Source organism: Leptonychotes weddellii, chromosome 4 (genome assembly GCF_054177405.1).
Source record: "Leptonychotes weddellii isolate Sample4059 chromosome 4, ASM5417740v2, whole genome shotgun sequence".
Classification (NCBI taxonomy): Eukaryota; Metazoa; Chordata; class Mammalia; order Carnivora; family Phocidae; genus Leptonychotes; species Leptonychotes weddellii.
The window spans coordinates 103699348-103722220 of record NC_138372.1 but is presented as its reverse complement, the minus strand read 5'-3'; the positions used below and the strand labels follow the sequence as shown (position 1 = coordinate 103722220).

At 36.5% G+C, this 22873-nt stretch overlaps 1 protein-coding gene across 5 annotated transcripts in view; it reads right to left on the bottom strand.

Annotated features, from left to right (window-relative positions):
- TGS1 (trimethylguanosine synthase 1) overlaps positions 1–22873 on the bottom strand; it is a 39351-nt gene that overhangs the window by 10368 nt on the left and 6110 nt on the right. For 3 of the 5 annotated variants that reach the window (XR_014144176.1, XM_006739500.3, XM_081816008.1), the window contains exons 3-12: positions 21019–21179; positions 19868–20693; positions 17113–17230; positions 15689–15775; positions 12211–12382; positions 10199–10505; positions 7961–8116; positions 5956–6099; positions 2380–2596; positions 1411–1489 (exon numbers count right to left, since the gene is read on the bottom strand). Coding sequence is in view for 4 of the 5 variants with exons in the window: in XM_006739500.3 (XP_006739563.2) it covers positions 1411–1489; positions 2380–2596; positions 5956–6099; positions 7961–8116; positions 10199–10505; positions 12211–12382; positions 15689–15775; positions 17113–17230; positions 19868–20693; positions 21019–21179 (2267 nt within the window). In the remaining variant the exon portion in view is untranslated. The remainder of the gene's footprint in view (positions 1–1410; positions 1490–2379; positions 2597–5955; positions 6100–7960; positions 8117–10198; positions 10506–12210; positions 12383–15688; positions 15776–17112; positions 17231–19867; positions 20694–21018; positions 21180–22873) is intronic. The other 2 variants (XM_031034725.2, XM_031034726.2) reach the window with 2 other exon arrangements.

The following is a 22873-nucleotide window of genomic DNA, read 5'->3' as shown; positions in this document are numbered from 1 at the left end:
GCTGGCAACCCCACAGCTTACCTACTTTCATCCCTTGAGGTTATCACTGGGGCTAACACAGACTGCAGCAGTGGTTCTCAACCCAGGCTGCACATTAGAATGATCTGGCAGCTTTAAAAAACTGGTTAGATCAATTTCTGAGGTGGGGCTCAGTTACAGTTTTTACAAGGGTCCCCAGGGACCCTAAACACAGCCTGTCTCCTTCTGCATTACTTGAGAATAGCCAATACACAGTAAGACAAGATATTTGAGGACGACAAGTATTTCATGGAAGAAAAACAAAATGGATTCTAAATTATATGAAATTCAGAAAGGATAGACCAGATTAGGAATTTAAACTTCTTAAAATAACAGTAAGAGATTTAGAGTGTAAAAGAAGAAAACAAAAAACAGTACAGAGATATTAAGTCTAAAGAATATAATAGTTGAACTAAAAAACACAATAGATGAGATAGATAATAGAACACATATACCTGAAGGAGCAGCTAGTTGGAAGACCAGCTCTCCCAGAAGAAAAAGGAAGAGAAAAAGCACCAGGAAATACAGTTATGAAAGACTAATGTCCACATAAGTGATGCCCCAGAAAAAGGAATAAAAGTGGTGAGAAATTTAGTTCAATAGATAATGAGAGAGAATTTCTTCAGAACAAGATGAAAAAGGTCAGAACGACAGGGTCAGCTCTCAGTATCAAATAGGAGAGAAAGAAAAACCTCAGAGCTAGTAACACTACAGTAAAATTTAAAATATAAAAAGACAAAAGATTTTCAACAGAATGCTTATTACACATTAGATATGCAGTAAGTGTTTATAGAAAGCAAATCAACAAAAACATGAAGACATCACTGAATCTTTATGAGGCAGTTATACCAAATCTAATTCTACAAGAGAAAAAAATAACATTATTAAATAAGTGTTTATGGGGAGAATGGCATAAGGACATTTAACTCATTTAACTATTAGTCAAGTGTCCTACATCCCAAGACTATAGTTAAAATTGCTTCTGGCCAAATTGAAGTTTTATCTGTCTGTATATTTCTATTTAGGCTCCTCTTTTGAGGAATACCTAAAACCTCTACTCTCAAGATAGGTCTCAATAAAGACAGATCTTGGCTAGTTTAGGCATGTGCATTTGAAACACAACATACTACCCTTTCCACGTTATCCTTTCAGAACATATAATTAAAAGCCCAAAGGGTTCTAATTTATGTATATGTCCTCCGGGAGTTGTGGAGATGAAGTGGATGAAACAGGCATGGATTTAACTGCCAAACACCTCCAGTTTTCTAGTAATAGTCAAAAAGCCAGAGACTTCTCATAAATACGTTCTCAAAGGAAGGCCTTCTATCTTTTTTCTGCCCATTTTTTTAAGTTATGCTGGAGGCTCATAGAAGTGCTTTACTAGTGGCTTACCTGGTCAATATCAGCGTTTCTTGGAAGAAAATAAACAATATTATTAGTGATCTTCCGGGAAAGCCTGAAGATTTCAAAGGTGGACAACAGTTAAGGAACGGTAACAAAAACAGCAGTTAATTTCTGATCAGAGATATGTTCTTATGTCATAACCCAAATGTATTTTGATATGTAACTAAGAGACACACATTTAGATCCTCTAATGGAACCTAAAAGAGAATTAAGTAGCAGATTTTGTAATTCAGATGGGTCAGAGATTGGAAGTTAAGCCTATTCATTCGATTATCCTTGTGGAAAGCAGCCAAGAGTCAGAAATACACTTTCTCTTTCTGCCATTTCCTAATTATGAAAATAGAACAGGAAAGCATAATACTACCTCTTTCCAGTGAAGAATAAAGACAAGTAAATCTGGTCGTTGTGGATTACATTCTAAATTTTAATTAGCAATTTAGAAACATGCTTCCTGTTAGAGTCAAACAGATGATTCCTCTGGGGAGGAGAGATAAAGAAAGGGACAAATAATAAAAACTATTCTTTATGAAAGAAGGGTTTGCTTCAGTATCTTGGAAGAGTGACAGGAAACATTTGAAGATGCAAAGAGAATTAGCACAAGCCAGTGTAAGCTGAAGAAAAGTTAAGGGATGGTCACCTAGAGTCTACGGACAGGTCTTGAGGAAACTCCCAATTTCCAAGACAATAATTTCAAGCAATTAATATTTCCTAATTCTTGTTTTCTAATGATAAAATTGGACAGTACCCGAAGGAAATATGACTTCACATCTGCCATTCCTCTTGGAAATCAACCACTACTTAATTTTTACATACTGGCTTTTTATGTAAAATAAACTGGAATCCCACTTCACTAATCCCTCTATGAAACACACACACACAACACACACAGTCACTCACATGCACACCTTTCTCTCCATAACCACTGTTCGAGTAAACTCTCAGCCTTCCAAAGGATATCCATCAGGAGACATCATGGTCCTGATGTCAAAGGTCTCCGCAGTAGCGTAGTCTGGTCCTCCCCAAGGGGGGCTAAGAAACACAACATCAGCCTTTAAATGTGAAGCCAGCAGGAGGAAATCTCCACAGATGAATTCTATCTTGTCTGCTACTCCATAAACTTCTGCATTATTGCGAGCAAGATCAATCTTCACAGGATCAATATCAATGGCAATCACTAAAAGTGGGAAAAGAACAGTCAATGACACTGACCTATAGAACAGTTCATCTTCTGAGCAATCTGATTTTTTTCTCGGTCTAAGAACTTTTTTTTTCTTAAAGATTTTATTTATTTGACAGAGAGAGACACAGCAAGAGAGGGAACATAAGCAGGGGGAGTGGGAGAGGGAGAAGCGATGCGGGGCTCGATCCCAGGACCCTGGATCATGACCTGAGCCAAAGGCAGACGCTTAACAACTGAGCCACCCAGGCGCCCCAGTATAAGAACTTAAAGACTAAGGAAGTTTGGCACATATACCAGAGATAAAGACCTTAACTAAAAATTTTAATCTAAATTAGAAAGATTCACTTGTGTAGTACCAAGAAAATGTGACTGAAGAACCTGGCTTTCAAAGTTGTGTCACTCAGCTTTTCCAGAGTAAGTAGTGACAGTTGCCACATAGTATCTACTGAGAGTTGAACACATGCTCAGCACTGTGCTCTGAACAGCCTGAGCAGCAAACACTTGGAAAGGTCACTGACTGCATGTCAAGCCTGTAACACTAGGATTTCAGAAATGACCGATTTCCTAAAATGAGATGCAGCCTCCAAAGACAAATTTGACAACTTCTACAGAAAAGCAAATTAAAACACATTTTGACAAACCCATATAGCCAGCTTATGAAGAAGAAACATAAAAACATCTGCCGATAATGTTTAATGAGACATCTTGGGAAGAGGGAACCGACAACGTTATGTTTTCATCGAATGGGTTTTCATTTAATTTATTGCAATTTCATACTTAGCAATGCAAACATAAGTTAATTTTAGCTCACTCCTATCTGGCAGTCAATAACTCAAATGCACCTGTATGTGCACCAGTGTGCTGGTGGCAATATTTTATATTTGGAAGGGCTAAATGGAACCCTGATGCATACACCATGGTTGTCATGGAAACATAGTTGTTTTCTAGAAAATGACGTTTTTTAAAATTTGTTAACTTTTGAGAAATAATGCACTAAATAAATCACTTGAACAATGAATATACGCTCCAATTACATGTTGAAATCATGCGTTTACAATGCTATTTTTTCTGTTCTAAGTAAACTAACATTCGTAAGAGAAAAGATGAAAATGTCCTTTTTAGCTATTCAATCTGCTCCATTTGTAGTACAGAGACAGATGGAAAGATATGCTGACAACACTAGAAACTCAATAGGAAAATGATTTTCAACATCAAATATATTCAGTCAATCCTCCTGTTTTCATCTTTATTTCTCTTACAGGCCGCTTTGTTTTTAGGCCTAACAGAATGTAAACACTCAGTCTATCATGTAAATGAAATGCTGGCAAATGCTGGATGACATTATACAGAACTGCACTGTCCAGTAATGGTCCAGTAATGGTAGCCACTAGCCATACGTGGTTATTAAACTGATTAAAATGAAATAAAGAATTTAGATTCTCAGTCGCACTGCCACATTTTTTAAAGACTTATTTATTAATTTGAGAGAGAGAGAGTATGCATGTGCACGCATGAGCCGGGGGAGGGGGAGAGGGAGAGGGAAAGAGAATTCTCAAGCAGATTCTCCACTGAGCGTGGAGCCTGACACAGGGCTCCATCCCAGGACCCCGAGATCATGGCCTGAGCTGAAATCAAGAGTTGGCTGCTTAACCCACTGAGCTACCCAGACACCCCCACACTGCCAAATTTCAAATGCCCAAAAGCCACATGTGGCTAGTGGCTATCATACTGGACAGTGCAGATACACAACATTTCCATCATCACAGAAAATTCTATTGGATAGCAGTAACACTGAAGTACACAGAAAGGGAAAAAAATCTTTAACATCGAAGTGCAAAACTTTGTGGATTCTCTAACCATTCAGTTGAGTATATGCCTAGACAACAACTGGGTCTGGGAGAACATGACAGAAGTAGCCTTCCTTTAGCTTTGGACCCACATTAGATATTTTTCTTTACCAAATGTGTACTAAGCTACAGAAAGCCTTGGCGAGAGACGTATATTCATAGAAATATAAATCTACAATATGGATGGTTTCCATAATATTTTGAAAAAATTTCCAGATCTATTTGCTACTGTATCATAGGGCAGATATTTTAATTGTCATGTTACGATACAATGTCAAAATGAAGACAAATTTGAAAAATTTTGAGGAAAAAATCATTTTAATGCAATAAACACTGATTTGAGCTCACAGGACTGGCTAATCTGGCAAGCGCAGAGAACTTTGAGAGTAAATTATGAATTTACGGAAAACAGGAAAATAAGTCCTATTCCAGTTATGTGAAGACAACTTTCATTCAGGCTATTAGGAGACCATATAAGGTGAGAAGCGTCATGCCCTAGGGCATGATTTAACAGGGGTTACAGTTCATCAGCATGGGTCTGGGTCTTCAATGTTAAGTTTTCCTTCACCATTTTCTAGCTTCTATATTATGCTTCCAGAATCATACTTTCCTAGTTAATATTAAAAACTTTATATAAATTAATGAGACTTAACTGTAATTCACTGAAATGGAAACTATTTGTATAATACAAAGATGTTGGGGGGAAAAAAGCATCTTCAGAGTATGACTTAACAATTGATATCTTTGAAAAATCACATATACTACACTTTTAAAAGAATTTAAAAAGAACAGAGATATCAGAAAAAATGGAGTAAAAATCCTGGCTTCATGACTCAGCTATGCCCATTTGGGCAGACCATCCAATTTTATAGTTTTCTTTTCCTTAGGAAATAGCACACATACAACCTGCTTGACATAGTTCCTGGCACATAAATAGTGATAGAAGGTTTCTTTTTCATGATTCCAAAGTCAAACAACCACAAGAATGATCTAATACTTAGAAGATTTCTAGAGTTTTACAATGCACAGCTGAAAGGTATTACAGAGGTTACCAATTTAAAGTCTCCTTTAAATTGAGGTTAAATGATGTCCAAAGTCATAAAGGTGGCAAAGCTGGAACTCCCTGTCCATTCTTCTTCTAAAGAATGGTTTCCCATTTTAAAATTTTTAGTTTTATATAATGTTATAATCTTGGCTTCACCAAGCTGTGTCCGTGTAATCTTGGGCAAGTTATTTCATCTCTTTATTTCCCAGTTTATCTATGAAACGCAGACAGTAAAAGATACACCTCACAAGATCACTGACTAATAAATTAATACATATTAAGCACTTACACCAGTATGTGATACAAAGCGTATGCTTACTATATGCTATTATTATTTTAAAAATTTGGCATTAAATTACTAATTATATATTAAATCTCAGCAAAGATAGGCTAAAGCAAAATGAAACATTTACTGAATAAATTAAAAAGAAATTACTTTTCTTCCTTTGATGGCTAATTACCTCTCTTTCCTGTTAAGGCAAACTGAATAGTATTTCCTCCAACTCCACAAAATGCATCTACTACAATGTCACACTTGAAGGACTGGCTCACCCGGCCAGCAATGTGTTCAGCAATCTTCTCAGGAGTAACTGAAAACCAGCCCTCTGTGAAGGGAAGAAGAGTATTTCTGTTAAGATATTCAGTTTCAAGAAGCCAACCCAAGCATAAACATAGCTAACATTACTATATATTATATATACTTAACCAAAACTTAGTTTCTCTTTTTTTCTTTTTTTTAAAAGATTTTATTTATTTGACAGAGAGAGACACAGCAAGAGAGAAAACACAAGCAGGGGGAGTGGGAGAGGGAGAAGCAGGCTTACCGCTGAGCAGGGAGCCCAATGTGGGGCTCGATCCCAGGACCCTGGGATCATGACCTGAGCTGAAGGCAGACGCTTAACGACTGAGCCACCCAAGCGCCCCTCTCTTTTTCAAAAATTATAAATTACTTAGTTTTTAAAAAGTTCCACAAAGCTCATTATACAAAGGAGCAGTACCATTTCCATTCCCAATTTCCACCAAAGCAACCGCCTCAGTTCTTGCCTGATTCTCTTGTAATATACTTCCAATAATTGAATGTAATTTTAGTTTTTCTGTTTGAAGTATTAACTACTGACTATTATGGAAAATGGAAAGTTAGCTATCCAACTGGCCAACTCCCCAAACTCCACTGAGTTTCCTCATTATTTCATTTCTTTTTTTTTTTTTTTTAAAGATTTTATTTATTTATTTTTTAGAGAGCGAGCGAGAGAGAAACAGCATGAGAGGGGAGAGGGTCAGAGGGAGAAGCAGGCTCCCCGCTGAGCCGGGAGCCCGATGTGGGACTCGATCCCAGAAACCTGGGATCATGACCTGAGCCGAAGGCAGACGCTTAACCATCTGAGCCACCCAGGCGCCCCCTCGTTATTTCATTTCTAACGGGTAAGCAAATTGACCTCCTTTCCCAATAGGATTAACATTTTTTTCAGAAAGATATTTCTCTGAACAAAATGATACAACAATTTTCCTGTTCCCTTTCCTTACCAAAACTTTAAATGGCTCCTTATTGCTGGAAGAATAAAAATATACACTTCTTTTATAGAATTAAACAGCTTTTATCCAGTCTTATTTCTCCAAACTCCTATGCACTTTCTTCAATACACAACATTTTGTAAATAATTATAAGAGGTCACAGAACCCAAAATTCTAACCCCAGATCAAGCCTCCTAATTTTGACAGTTAATAAAGACCACTGTTTAAGTAGCCCCAATATGAAACTAAGCATCAATTTGTAGAATTGAATTAAGGAAGGTGTTCAAGACATAGCAGGAACACTCACAGAAGAACTTGGTTTCCAGTGTTAATTCATTAGTGTCTTTCTGCACTAGGTATTTCATCATCAGATGTTCTGCTTAATAATCTATTGATTCCTTTTGCTATCTATCCTAAAATATAGATTAAGAATAGATTAAACCTGAATGTGAAGTTTTAAAAACACATATATCCAAATTGAGAGATACTGTTGAAAATAACTGGCCACTTTTCTTTGGAAAATGTCAAAGTCATGAAAGACAAAAAGGCTGAGGAACTATTCCAGATGAAAGGAAACTAAAGAAACATGAAAACTAAATGCAATACACGATCCTATACTGGAAGTAAAAACAAATGCCATAAAAGACATGATTAGGATAACAGATTAAACTAGAGTCTGGACTACAGATGACAATACTGTAGCAATGTTAAATTTGTAATTTTACCATTGTTACATAAGGTATCCTTGTTCTTAGAAAATACACACACAAGTATCAAGGGGTAGGAGCAACTCGATCAGAAACACACACAGAATGATAAAGCAAATGTGGCAAAATGTTAAAAATAGCCGAATCTGGGTAAAGGGCATTATGAAAAATTATTACTATTCCTGCCACTTTTCAGTAAGTCTGAAATTATTTCAAAATAGTGTTAAACATTATATATAGTTTTTACCTCTGTCCAATTTAATCCCATCATCAAAACGGGAGAAGAGCCTATATCTCTGGGCCCAGTATTTTGCCAGCTCAGGAACAGCAGCTATCTCAGGAGGCAGACCAATTACCTTTTTGTTCTTGTTTTTTTTCTTCTTCTTCTTCTTTTTACTTTCTGCTAAAATAAAAGAATATAAATACAGATGCTCACTATGAAAAAAGGCAATCATAGATGAATTCATCTAAAGAGTGCAGCCACATTCAGTATTTACAGTTTGGGAATGTACTGCAGACCATGCAGGCGACGGCACCCCAGGAGAAGCGGGAGGGCATACTGCAAACAGCACTGACTTTAGATTACAGCCTCTATTTTGCTATTTATAAGTTCCCTGAGCTTGGACAGTAACCCAGGCTCTCTAAGATCCAATTTTTAATTCTTCAAAATGAATGAATGAATAATATTTCACCTACTTACTTCACATGATTATTAGGACATATGTAGAGATACTATGTAAGTATAAAAGTTATTACTTCTGTTAGAGAAGACACTGCTTTAGTTGGTCAATTATAGAAATCCAAACATTTCTCTTTCCTTCTTTAAAACAAAATCTTCAAGGACTGATTAAACCCCTAACTTTCAGCGTGGTCAATCCTCTAAATCCAGATGTGACCTGAAGGTTGTATGGCCTCCAGGAAATTAAAACAGGTCACTGCTTTAATGTTAATAGAAAAGGATCTCATTCATTCAGAGATTGACTTTTTCTTAAACAATTTTTATTAATTTGGTTATTTGGTTTAAGTTCTGAGCAGATTAGAAACAACTTAGAAAGAGTGCTGTCACAGCTAAGTATAATGACAAGAATTGGTGTTGGCAAATAAAACTACTACATTTAAATGATCCTCAAGGATAGGACTATGTCTTAATATGGTCATCTGATCATTGCAAAGAGCACAAGGTGTCATCAACAGCAAAATGTACTAAGAGTTTTTTAGGAGAGGGGACACTAACATTTTGAGTGAACAGTTCCTTACTGTCCAAGACCATCATGTACATGACATAATGTTAAGCAACCCAAAGTACTAAATGCCAGCACCCCCAGGTCATTCTAACAGCCAACATCTTCCAAATGCCCCTGACGTGGTGGTATCACCCCAGCTGAGAACTACCAGCACTATGAGGCAAGGTATTTAGGGAAGTAGGAGAGGGCGGGAAAATGGGACTGAGGAATCAGACAACCTGGTATTGAGTCCTAGCTATGCCACCTACTGGCTCTGTGATCTCAGGCAAATTTCTTAGTTTCTCTGAGCTTTACTTTCTGTATTTTTAGAATGAGGATAATCCCGCCTACCTCACTGGGTTATTTTATAGATTAAATGAAAATAAGGCACATGAAGGCATTTTAGAAATCTGCAAGTACCCCTTGAACATCAGTTGTACATGACAATAAAAAAATTTAAAACTACCTTAAGTATGCTTTTTAGAAAGGCAAAGAAGTATATGATACACAGAACACAGCTCTACACACACACACATATACACACACACAGAAAAAAAAATTAAGATTCAAATGAGGTATTTTCCTCAATACTAAATTAAGAAAAGAGACCATCACAATATAATTGTTTCATTAGGGCAAGTCTGAAATCATTCATCAATAAAAATGAATACATATCAAATGAAAATTTCCTAACCCATAAAAGCCTCAATGTTCCACTGAGTACAATTATAACAGAACATTTACTGTAGAATACATTCAAACAGTGCAAAAAGGGCATAAAGTTGAAATGTGACTCTGTTCTCCATTCATTACAGGCAACTACTATAAATAACTTATGTCAGTGTACCATCCAAACAATAACTACCACTACCAACAACCATACCACAAAAGCCAAAGGGAAAAAAAAAAAGAATTATCAAAAGGAAAACCAGGGCAATGCCAAATTTCAAGAGGGCTAAAAGGGACCGCCAGTCACTTTTAGCCCAGGGAAGAGGTTAGTGGCAGAGACCAATACTTAATGGCATAGACAGAGGTACTCAGTTTTCCCATGTGTTTGGCCTTTTGTTTTGTCATGCTTGCTCAGCCAAGAATGTAGTGTTCTGGTGCCAAAACATAACCACTAGCATATTTACACTTGCTGTGCCTTCTCTCTACTGAAAAATAAACAGCAGTGAATCCTTAGGTATAGATGATTCATAAGTGAAAACTAGGGAAGCACATTATCTAAACTCATTAGCAAGTTGAAGCATACTTAGTCTTACCTTCAGTTTCTACCTGAAGAGAATCTGGTGTAATCTGAGTAACACCATCTTCCTTATCTGTAATAGCTACTACTGTGCTATCTCCTTCATTTTTTTTTGTTTCAAGTTCATCAGCTGAAGACATGGCATGACACTTTTCAGGCTCTGGATTACTTGTCTCCAGTGGGTCATCACCTTTTTTAACAGACATTTCTTGTTCCTCTGAATCACTGCTTGTGCAGGTGTCTTGCACATTGTCATGAGAAACTGACTCCTGTTGTGCTTCCTCCTCCATTGGTTCATTAATCCATTTTAGGAATTTTTCTACCTGAAATTTTAAGTCGTCACAAGCATGAATGAATTCCAAATTACATAGAATATTCCTACCTGTTTTACCATTTGGACTTCACTGAGAAGCTGTTGTAATTATTAGCTCTAATAAGTACACTGTATCATACAAGCTAATTATACGTAAGTAATTCTAACTACACTTTCCTATCTGGACATATCATGATCTTATTAAAAATTTCTTTAAAAGGAAGAAAGTATCAGATTAAACACATGACAATGAACTTCCTATAATCAATTAACACTAAGAGGATAAAGCTGAACTGTCCCAGTAGCTTTCCATAAAAGGCGTCTAACAATATAACCATACAATGTGATATTACCATTACAAATGTACCTACTAATTGTTGAGTCATTATTATTAGCTTTTCAAATTATACAGACCTTTCTTCAATGGCCCAGGCTATGTTTAACTGTACTCAGCATCAAAGATAAACTCTAAAAAGATCTAGTGCCCATCTATCTGTAAGAAAAAGAGTGCTATCTTAGAATGCAAGATACCCTTTAATGGGGCAGTAGGCCAGTAAAATGATTCCTAAAAACTGGATTTCTTAGAAACGTTAACAAGGTGTTAACAGATAATATGTACTTCCTTGCAAACTTCTGTAACAAGAATATTCTTCATAACAGATCTTCGTGACCTTTCTATGAGTTAGGAAATTCGAAGATGAGCATAGACAACAACCCAGAATCTTCAAAGGGACTATACCTATACATCAGTCAGATATCTAATGATACAACAACCATATTTCTTTTCCCCTTTGCAATACTTAGCAGTTATGTTTCTGCTATTTGTCTACAGATGGATGTATGGGGACTATCACATCCAACATGTAAAAAGTTCTATAAGACTGACTGGTCTGATATTGGGAAATGTGTTCCAGATATAACCAGGGCCACTAAAATATTAAAATATCACCAGCAGCCAACCCATCCGAAATACAACAAAAATAAAGCCAGCTATAAATCTGTAGCATGTTTTGGAAGAATGCTGAAGTTGGGAAGGATAATGTATCCTAAGGGTAAAACAAAGTCATCACAGGGTCTGAGATTTTGTTTTGTTGACTGAAGGAGCTGCTGGAGAGGTAATTGATACAAAGGTTTTGCTCACTAGGTGTTTTTGTTTTTTTCTCCTGTAATGGATAAGCATCACTCATCAAATCAAGCAAAAATACTTCTAATTACCTTTGTTTTTCAGGTGCTTGGACAGCAGGTATAGCAGAGTCCAAGAGAGGGGACATGAATATTCCAGTTAGCAGTGTAAATCACTAAATTAGCATGAGACTATTAGGATGAACTGGTTAGTGCAACGTTTGATTGATCACCTCTAGATGACCTCAAAATTAAAGCTTACAATAAATGCTGGACCAGAAATTGACTTCCAGGATCCTACTTAGCCTGAGGCAGATGAGAAATTCTGTTACTATGTATACGAAGCAATTTTATCCATTTATCTTCCCAGACACTGACACTAGCTTTCAAAACATCCCCTTTTCGTATTACTACCAACTTATTCTATTTCAAATTTGGTTCACATGATATATGCCTTTAGGAAGCAAGGGGAAGACAATTTTAGGTACCCTTATATCTGGTAGAAACAGGATTTCCACTTGAAAAAAATTTTAGGGAGTCAAGCTTACAAAATGAAATTTTATCTATAAATAAAGAACAAAATTTATACATACCTTAGTCAAAGTTTTGCTTTTTTTGAACGTTTTTTCTGATTCTTCAGTAAAGAAAATGTGTTTGTTTTTCATACTTATTTGTCTTCTCATGTCCAGGAACTTTGACTTATACTTCACATTCTTCTGTAGGTATCTGACCTGCCGATGACTGAAATTTGAAATTCCTCCGTATCTGTGACCAAACCAAAGGAAGTTGACTCAAACCTTAAGTTCTATGAGTTTTCTTATATGAAAAGAGAATAAAACTGACAATTTTCACTATTTTTCTACTAGCAGCCACTATTTTAATTTTATTTTTCTAAATTATAACAATTATGAAATAAAGTTTGAATGTAGAGGAGTTTAAGGTCTTGGTTATATGCTAATTTCCAAGTAAATGTGAAACACCAGTTGGGGATATCAACATACCTTACATGTAACAGAAAGCAGATGTTAAAATGTAATAAAGAAATAGCAGAAAAATATAACCCCACTGCACGTTAGGGAAATATAATCTTTTCTCATGGTGAGATGATACCAAAGTGCTTTAATACATATTTGGGTACATTTGAATTATTTTATTTATTTTATCTTTTAAATTTTTATTTAAATTCTAGTTAGTTAACATACAGTGCAATATTGGTTTCAGGAGTAGAATTCAGTGATTCAACACTTACATATAACCCCCAGTGCTCATCACAGATGCGCTCCTTAATATCTGTCACCCATCTAGTCCATTCCCCACCCACCTCTCTCCATCAACCCTCAGTTTGTTCTCTATCATTAAGAGTCTCTTATGGTTTGTTTCTCTCTTTTTTATTCTTCATCTTCCCATATGTCCATCTGTTTTGTTTCTTAAATTCCACGTATGAGTGAAGTCATATGGTATTTGTCTTTCTCTGACTGACTTATTTTGCTTAGCATAATACACTCTTAGCTCCATTCACGTCATGGCAAATGGCAAGATTTCATTCTTTTGGATGACTGAGTAATATCCCATTGTATATATGTACCACATCTTCTTTATCCATTCATCAGTCGATGGACATTTGGGCTCTCTCCATAGTTTGGCTATTGTTGATATGAATTATTTTAAAAGTGGTCACTATTTTTTTAACCTAAATTAATCTGAGCTTAAACCCCTATTATCAAAATAATTAGAGAATATCTGCTGATCTAGCCATCTGAATTTTTCTAGTCCTAAATCATATAGATGTGCTACAAAGACTTCTTTGACTGTTATCGAGCCTCATTTAAGTACCTCTTCCACAGTCCCACAGACTATTAGAAACTTAAAGTGTAATATACAATTTAGCACTTATAAACTCCTGAACAGTTGAGTGTTAAATGTCAGGTGTTATCTTTAGCCATATTATAAACCTTTATAAAAAGTCAATTTTATGCGTTTCTTTTTTTTTTAAAAAGATTTATTTATTTTATAGACAGAGCACGCTCACACAGTGGGAAGGGGCAGAGGGAGAGGGAGAGACTTTAGCAGGCTCCGTGCTGAACATGGAGCCCTGCCCCACGACCCTGAGATCATGACTTGAGCTGAAACCAAGAGTTGGACCTTCAATCGACTTTGCCACCCAAGCGCCCCAATTTTATCCTTTTTAAGTAGAATTGGGAATCCTAAATAGAAGAAAAATTAAATCCCAGGTAACAGAATAAATCTCCACAAATGTATACTAGCAAGAGCCACCCAAGTAATTTCTCAATAAAATTATATGTGGGTAGAAATAAATTCTGCCAGAAATTTAAACATGGCAATATTGGGAAAATATTTTATATTACTTATCTTTAGGATCTTTAGTTTTAAATGCTTATATGAGCTGCAACTGACTTCAAGTACCATAAGGAAGAGATAACTGATAGTTTAAAATATATTCATAGTATTATAATTATGAGCATGTATTTCTGAACTAATTTGGATTCAATTTATAAGTCAATTTTGAGATCTATGCCCTTTTCTTGCTGACTTCATAATACATAGGTATCAGTTAAAATTTCACAACTAACAAAATAAGTCTCACGCCTTAGAAACATCAAAGACCTTAATCTTGGTTTAAATCACTGGTGCAAGCTGACATAAATGGTAAGACTTTAGTGTGCCTTAACTACTCAGTTCAGTCTTCATGCTATATGCAAAAGACCCTTCAGTTTTCTTATATATAATTTAGTTTTCTTATATTTTCTTCAGTTTCAGATTTCCTATAAATCTCAGATTTAAATGCTTGGGCATTTAATCCCAGAGAAAACTTATACTTTCTGTATACAAATGTTCATAGCAGTTTTATTTGTAATAGCAAAATATCACACACAATCCAAATGTCCTATTGCATAGATGAATGGTTAAAACTGTGATATATCCATACAGTGAACACTATTCAGCAGTAAGTAGGAATGAACTATTGGTAAATGCAAAACCTTGTGGGGAACCTCAAGGGCATATGCCTAGATCTTAGGAACAACCTAGAAGTACATACAGGGTGGTCAATTAAACACACAAGGACTAGATAAATGTGCATGTACTGATAAGTCAGGAGGTTCATGGTACATTGTTGAGGGAAAAAAAAAGCAAGCTGCAGAACATGTATAATATGATTCTATTTTTGTGTTTTATAAAAAGGGAGTAACCTGTTTATATGTACATAAGCATAAAAACACATGAGTAAATTAGGAAGGACATATGCCAAACACTGTCTACCTCTGAGGAATGATTTAAAAGACTAGAAGGTGTTTGGTTTTTTCCTCCTATAATGGATAAGCATCACTCATCAAACCAAACAAAAATACTTCTAATTACCTTTGTTTTTCAGGTGCTTGGACAGCAGGTATAGCAGAGTCCAAGAGAGGGGACATGAATATTCCAGTTAGCAGTGTAAACCACTAAATTAGCATGAGACTATTAGGATGAACTGGTTAGTGCAACGTTTGATCACCTCTAGATGACCTCAAAATTAAAGCTTACAATAAATGCTGGACCAGAAATTGACTTCCAGGATCCTACTTAGCCTGAGGCTAAGTAACGCTTTATTACTTCTGTTTTGAGTTTTAATGTTTTCATAATAAAAAAGAAAAAAGGCTCCTGCAGATTTGAACTTTTCATGACATGCTCCCTTTACATATCAGATGTATACAAAGGTAGACATGTGAGATGCAAGGTGAAAAAGGGAACCGTGCTTAGAAAAGAGCTTGGCTTGAATCCTCGATGTGATCCTGACCAAGTCACACCTCTGTGGGCTGCAGCTGCTTTATCCATGAAATTGTAATAATGATATTAGATTGCTATGAAGTACAACTGAGTTAACAACACATCAATATATCAAATGTGCAGTAATCTTTCTATGAGAGGTTAGTGTTTTAACTGTAATATCTCAAATTCTATCAAATCTATAACCATCATTAGCTATTTGAATATCAGAGAACTTGAAGATATCTGAAGTGTTAACAATTTCAGGAAGACCACAGTATTTCCGTTATATTTATATATAATTACTTTTGTCCTGAGCCATGCTTGAATCCTAGAAGGGACCCATTGTCATCAAAGTCTGAATCTGGGTTTTCATCAATGTCCAGTTCGTGGCTAAACAAATAAACAAGAGGTAAACAGCGATAAGCCAGAGCCCACCAGTGCAGGCAAATATCAAAAGATACATACAGTCAACCTACACACACTTTCCTATTGCAACAGTCAACCACAGCTCCCAAATCCAGGAAGACAGGAAAGAGTAGTTTAATCAGATTTTCCAAATATGATAAAGTACCCAGCAGTGTCTGGAACACAGCAATAAGTACTCAATCCCAATTATCTCTGTTCTTGAACATGGCACTAATACAGACCCCTCCATTTGCCTTTGGAAAAACACCTGTAAAAACTGCAGCCTTAAACTAATCTCCTAGAGTGATATTTTTAGTTTTCCTTAAAAATGAAGACAGAAGCATTTGAGAAGTATCAAAGCAACCAAAAAAATTACAAAAATATATATATATCAAGAAGAATAAGGTTGTGATACAAGTGATAATAAGTAACCCATGATCATCGATCTATTAGGGATGCCTTCTAGTGATCCCTACTACCTGGTGACAGTACCAAGTAAGAGAAAAAGGTGAGAAATAATTCTTACAAATTAAGTTAAGGTCACTGAACATTTACGGTGGACTTACGAGGTTCCAGAAGTGTAACCTAGTCTCTGCCTCCAGGAACTAAAGGAGGAATTAACCAGCACTGTATACCAGGTAGAAAGAACACAATGGAGGCATGCTTTTATGTATATACTAAGTTACTGAGCCTCCAAAGCTTATATATTGTTTTTTTAGAAGCTGTATGGAACATAAAAGTCTTATGTGGAACACTTCATATCCTGTCAAAGAAATAAAATGTTACTAGCTAACATCTGAGTTCTGCAATGTCCATCCTTTTCTTGTATTTTACGGAATTAGCATTTAACCATATCCTACCTATATTACTTGCTACTTGTTTAATTTTATTATCAACAGTATACTAGCACTGCTTCCAGAAGAGTTGGTCTGGGTGTTAGACTTGGAGCTGCCATTGTTTTGCTGTGTAACTCTGGGCATAGCACTTAATAGAACTTCCTTGAGAGAAATCATATCAACTTATCTATTAGTTAAAAGCTGTCATCCATTGATAGCTACTGTCAGATATATTACATGCTAGTTTTTGTCTTCCCAATGAGCTCATAAAAAAAGCAGCAGTTCCATTTTAGAAACGAGAAACTGTGGCAGAGTAAGAGTTGGGATTTGCTGGGTGTTCAAAGATGCAGCGTCTTGCTAGCATGTCTTGTCTTTTCTCCTCATAGGATTAACAGTACTGCAATATAACAAGCATTTAAAGCCACTCCCTCATGGACACAAATGTTTATGCTACCACACCGTGGAGAGAGGTAATATGCAACTTGCCTCCTCTTGAGTTTGCTTGGCTTACGTTCAGGTGGATCTTCTTCACTCTCATCTCCATCAATACTGTTGGGATGTGGTCTTTCTTTGATTGTGTTTGCTTCTGAAGAGTCCTGTGAATCTAAAGAGGCAGAGATATTGCAGTGGATTTCCCCTTTAGCTTAACAACTCTTCTGCCTTTTGTAAAGGCCATCAAAATATTTTTTTTTTTTTTTAAAGATTTTATTTATTTATTTTGACAGAGAGAGACAGCAAGAGAGGGAACACAAGCAGGGGGAGTGGGAGAGGGAGAAGCAGGCTCCCCGCGGAGCAGGGAGCCCAATGTGGGGCTCGATCCCAGGACCCTGGGATCATGACCTGAGCCGAAGGCAGCCGCTTAACCGACCGAGCCACCCAGGCGCCCCAAAATATTTTTGTTACTTTCCTGCAATGAACTGTACATGCACATCAGGCACAGTAACAGACCACATCTACCTATTTTGTGTATCTACACTCAGAGTCTGAGCATAAAAAACCTATAGCTATGTCTATCAAAGTTTAAAAGTTTAATTACTTAAAAGTTTTAAGTTTAACTACTTAAAAAGCAAACTAAAACTACTTTTTCCTCATAGCTGTCCAAATCTACACAAAGTAATCCACAGTTACCTTTGTGATAGCTGAACAGTTATCACATTTTGATGGAAATTTAATTAATTAATTTGAGGGAGAGAAAGAATCTCAAGCAGACTCTGCTGAGCATAGTCTGTCATGGGGCTCTATCTCATGACCCTGAGATCATGATCTGAGCCGAAATCAAGAGTCTCACGCTTAACTGAGTGAGCCACTCACGCACCCCACATTTTGATGGAATTTTAACTTAAATCACTCTGAAGACAGCATAATGCATTGATTAAAAATGATTTCTCCTTATTAAGAAGTAAATACATTTAGTTATCTCTAATATAGCTCTTAAATTAAAAGTAATAGCAAGGTAAGCTCCACCATTTAGAAAGAATATTTTTAACTTGTGGTAGCTCCAACTGAGGCACCTGTCTTTCTTCAGACTGGCACAAGGTGAGTGGGTGGGACTGGAAATGGGAGAACTGTCTGCAGTGTAGACAGTGAGAGGCTTTGATTGTGTGGACGCAGACTACTTCAGGAGAACACCCAACCACAAACAGAAGAAAACATACTTACAAAGAAATGCAATATATACCTGTGTGTGTGTTAAAAGATTTTATTTATTTATTTGAGAGCAAGAGAGACTGAGAGAGTATGAGTGGGGGGAGGGGGGGGAGGGAGAGGGAGAAGCAGACTTCCCGCTGAGGAGGGAGCCCAATTTGGGACTTGATCCTAGCACCTTGGGATCATGACCTCAGCTGAAGGCAGACACAACCTACTGAGCCACCCAAGCACCTCTATACCTTGTGTTTTGATCTCAAGGCAGGATCTGAAACAAATTAAAACCCAGAATTCTCAGATTTATCCTGATGGCACTCACCCTGGGACTAATTAAAGAAATGGACAATCTATACATATAAGTTAGGAAATAGGCAACAGATGGCACAGACTATGAGGTTTTTACTATGTCTGACAAAGAGAAAAATAGGAAGATAAGGGAGGATGATCAAAGGAATAACATGAAGGAGTAAGACAAGGGAAAATACATTGGGCAGTATACATATTTCAGGTTTTATGGTCAAAATCAGCATAGAAAGTAATCAGGGAAGTATAGAAGAGTATCAAAAGACCAATGTAAAATAATCACATTATTTACAAAAATAGGAAAATAACACCAAAATAGAAAGGAATGAGAATACCTAAGCAAGCTCCACTGGAAGAGCACAGAGATAAAAGAAATTAAAAAATAGGTAGAGCCCTTCAGTAACTCTCTAAAGGAAACTCTCAGCTAGATGAAGATCAGCAATCTGAGGAGCAAAGCAAATCCAATTGTTAAATAAAACGCCAAAACCTTTTACTTCATATAGGAATGAGGCTGAGAAGAAAGTCCTATATTATAAACCAGACTTTTCTAGCACCAAACATCAAGGATGCCAAGAAGACATCTTAGTGGCCTTCTGGAAATTCAGAAGTTATAAAAATTTTCTCCTCTCTCATTTTCCTGGTGCCATCAGTTAGAATCCTCCTTCCCAGAAAGAGCATTCTTACCAACCTCTGACTTTTCTTAAAACACCTCTCACTGGCTTTCTTTAGTCCTTTCTTTAGTTCTTTAGACACCAGTTTGCATGATAGGTTTTGTTTTGTTTTAAATCACTTAGGCTAGAGTCAACCAAGTTCCTTATCCTGAAGTCAATCCTTCCAGTTATAAATTAATACCATGCCCTGTTGAGATTCCCTACAGAGCAAGACTTCATTTGTTCTGAAATAAATTCCAGTATGACTTACAATCAGATTTGTCTGATGTCCACTGTGTACTCTGAACCATTTTCTAATATGCCTCCTATAAATTCATTTGCTCCACAGAAACTTGGAAATTCCACACTCTATTAAATTTCTCAAGGGAGTTCCAAGTTTTAATTCACTGGCCACCTAGGTACAAGTGGAAGGAATGATACTTTTGAGAACCCTTAACAAATATTCTTTTTATTTACATGAAAAGGTAATAAACAACTTGTGATATATGGATTAAATCATATGATACTATAAAATGTAGTTAGCATTGTGTAACCCTACCATAAAGGATAGGTGTTAATTATTTTGATCAGTGGGTTAATCTTCCCAACTGTTATTTGATAGGATAAAACTTGGCCAATCTTACCCTGAGCTGGTTGGTTTGTGCTTCTGTTCCCAGACAAGCTGCTGTTCTTGGTTCCTCCATTACATGGTTCACTCTGGCCAGAAGCAGGGCATTCTCTGCTGCTGCTGACTTCACTTAGCCACTGACGTCCATCACAACTTACTGAAGAATCTAACTGGCTCTGTTCCACTTCCTCTGAATTCAAACTTATATTACTAATTCCACCAAGGATTTCATTATGCTCTTTATCACTTGAACTAGAGCTTTCACTATCAATTGTAACAGATGGAGATGGAGAAGACATTAAGTCTGCTTTCATGCAATTCTCATCTTTCTCATTGTCAACTTCTATTTTAGACCCACAAGTATCTGGTTCACAGGTTTGTGAGGGCTCAAAAGTCCAACCCTGAGCTTCCCAATACTGAAATTGTTCCAAATAATACCAATAAAGTTGACTATAATGTTGTTCCCATTCCTCCTTTATATCAGGACTGTTCCAAGGTTCAGAACATAGTATCTGATCTGAATGTTTTTCTTGCCAGCTTTGCCATAATAGTCCTCCACCATATTCATTCCAATACTTTTCCCATTTTTCTGTGATTTCTAGCTTTGGAGATAATGTATTTTCAACAGGAAGATTTTCAGTTTCAATGTCTTTTTTGGTTTGAAGTTTACATGTTTTGGTGCTCTTATACTGTTCAACTGAAGATGGATCATCTGAAGCCAAAATGTCATCTTCTTCATATTCTTGTCTCCAAGATTCTCTCATAATTTCATCTAAGTACTTCTTTTGATGTTTTTTCTTTTTCTTTTTTATTTTAACTTTATTTCTAGTATTCATAGACACCTACATAAGATAAATAACTTGAATATAAAATGCATCTCATAAACTGTAATAGAAAGAGAATCCAAGTCTATTTTAAACATTAAATTAAATAATACACCGTCAAACCCCCATCCTGGGTTTTTAGTTATACAAACAAGTTAATCTTACTATTTATGTTTCCAGGAGGAGGAAAAATCATACATGAATGTATATTAAAACTTGCAGTTTTAACTAATTTATAAATATGTTTAAAAAGAGATGGAATGCTCTAGTTTATGAATATAAAAAAAAATTCTTTGTGGTATCTTATGAAGAAAACTAAGAAAAAGAAATATAAATAACTTACCTCAAAATTCTTATGTGCAGATATCCCACCAAACTGAAGTGGTAGTCCCATACTTCTCATGAGTTCAGCTTCAGAATCAAGTTCACTTTCATCTAGGCCTAAGCCTTTACTGTCATGTGACTCTGCAGTGCCGCCTTCCTCCTCTTCTGTAGCTTGGTCTCCTACAGACAGCATTTGTTAGCTTCATTTTAGAGAAAATGTAGATGCAGGTTTTTTTCAAAGGTTTATTTACTTGAGAGAGAGAGAAAGAGCGTGCACGTATACACGCAAGCCCACATGAAGGGCAGAGGAAGAGGGAGAGAGGCAGACTCCCCTCTGAGCAGAGAGCCCAACATAGGACTCAATCCCAGGATCCTGAGATCATGACCCGAGCCAAAATCAAGAGCTGGACGCTCAACCAACTGAGCCACCCAGGCACCCCTCATACTCATTTTAAAGAGGAACCGAGACCCAGAGTTATGCAAATGTTATGATTATTAAGGGGTAATATACACTAGTAAAAAACAGCCAATTAAGAATCAGGAGACAACTTCTAGTCTGGCTCTGCCTGCCACCAGCTGCCCATTCAACTTACACTTACTGAGCATCTCCTCTGTGCTGTGCACTGTGCAAAGCACTGAGGATATAAGAGGGAACATGGCAGAATAACCACAGGGAAAACACTTACATTGACATTCCTTATATGCAGTATTAGTAAACTAGATCAGTGAATTTATTTTTTTTTTTTAAAGATTTTATTTATTTATTTTACAGAGAGAGACACAGCGAGAGAGGGAACACAAGCAGGGGGAGTGGGAGAGGGAGAAGCAGGCTTCCCGTGGAGCAGGAAGCCCGATGCGGGGCTTGATCCCAGGACCCTGGGATCATGACCTGAGCTGAAGGCAGTCGCTTAATGACTGAGCCACCCAGGTGCCCCATAGATCAGTGAATTTAAAATGATGATTTGTGGAGTTTATTTTAGGAGCTAGTAATAAGAGAGGTGAAAGGTATGTCTTTAGGCCCTTCATGGATATTTCAATCACAACTGGGATTTATAGTCTGTGACTGTGAGTGAGAAATGATTTAATGAAAGCTATTAAAAGTCTGAAATCCTCTGAACTGGAAGATCCTTTCAAACTCCCTGATTCTCCCAGAAAACCTGTTTTATTATAACAAAACAAGTTTAGCTTTATATTAATATGGTTATATAAAAGTGTATCACACCATTAATTGGACAAATGCCATTCAAATGCTCTATTAACCATTTAAAATGTGAGATAAATATCACTTTATACATTAGCATACTCAATTAGGGCTGAGCTACACTCTAGCTAAATGATCGTAGACAATAGAAGAGTTAATCTTACAAAGTAAAAATGGGAGACTGTAAAGAAGAGGAATCTTCTGTGTATAAATTCTACTAAACGAAATTGGGAAAAAGATATCTACCTAAATAATAAAGGGGACTCCACTCACCATTCCATTCAATGAACTTATGAAAGTTCAGGAGGGAGCAAATAGGAAAAACAAATGTGCTTTTATGTTCCTTTCATGGTATGCATATTTTATGTTCAGTAGGAGCCTGGTGTCTAAAGAAACCTTATTTGTACATTACATTGAAATACAAACTAAACACTTCATTCAGTGATCCACTGAAGAAATGTGATTTGTTCCATCATTGTGAGAGTTAAAGGATTTTTAAGGGTAACATGATGCGCTTTACTTGTGCTGACTTTAGCCTAGAACTCACGCTAGTTTTCCCTGTATTTAGAGAAACAAGATCTGTGTGGAAAGAACAAATGGGGTCATTGAGGGAAGTCTAAGAGAGAGCAAGACGGTTTTCAGGTAAGTAGGTGAGACTCAAAATACATAACAA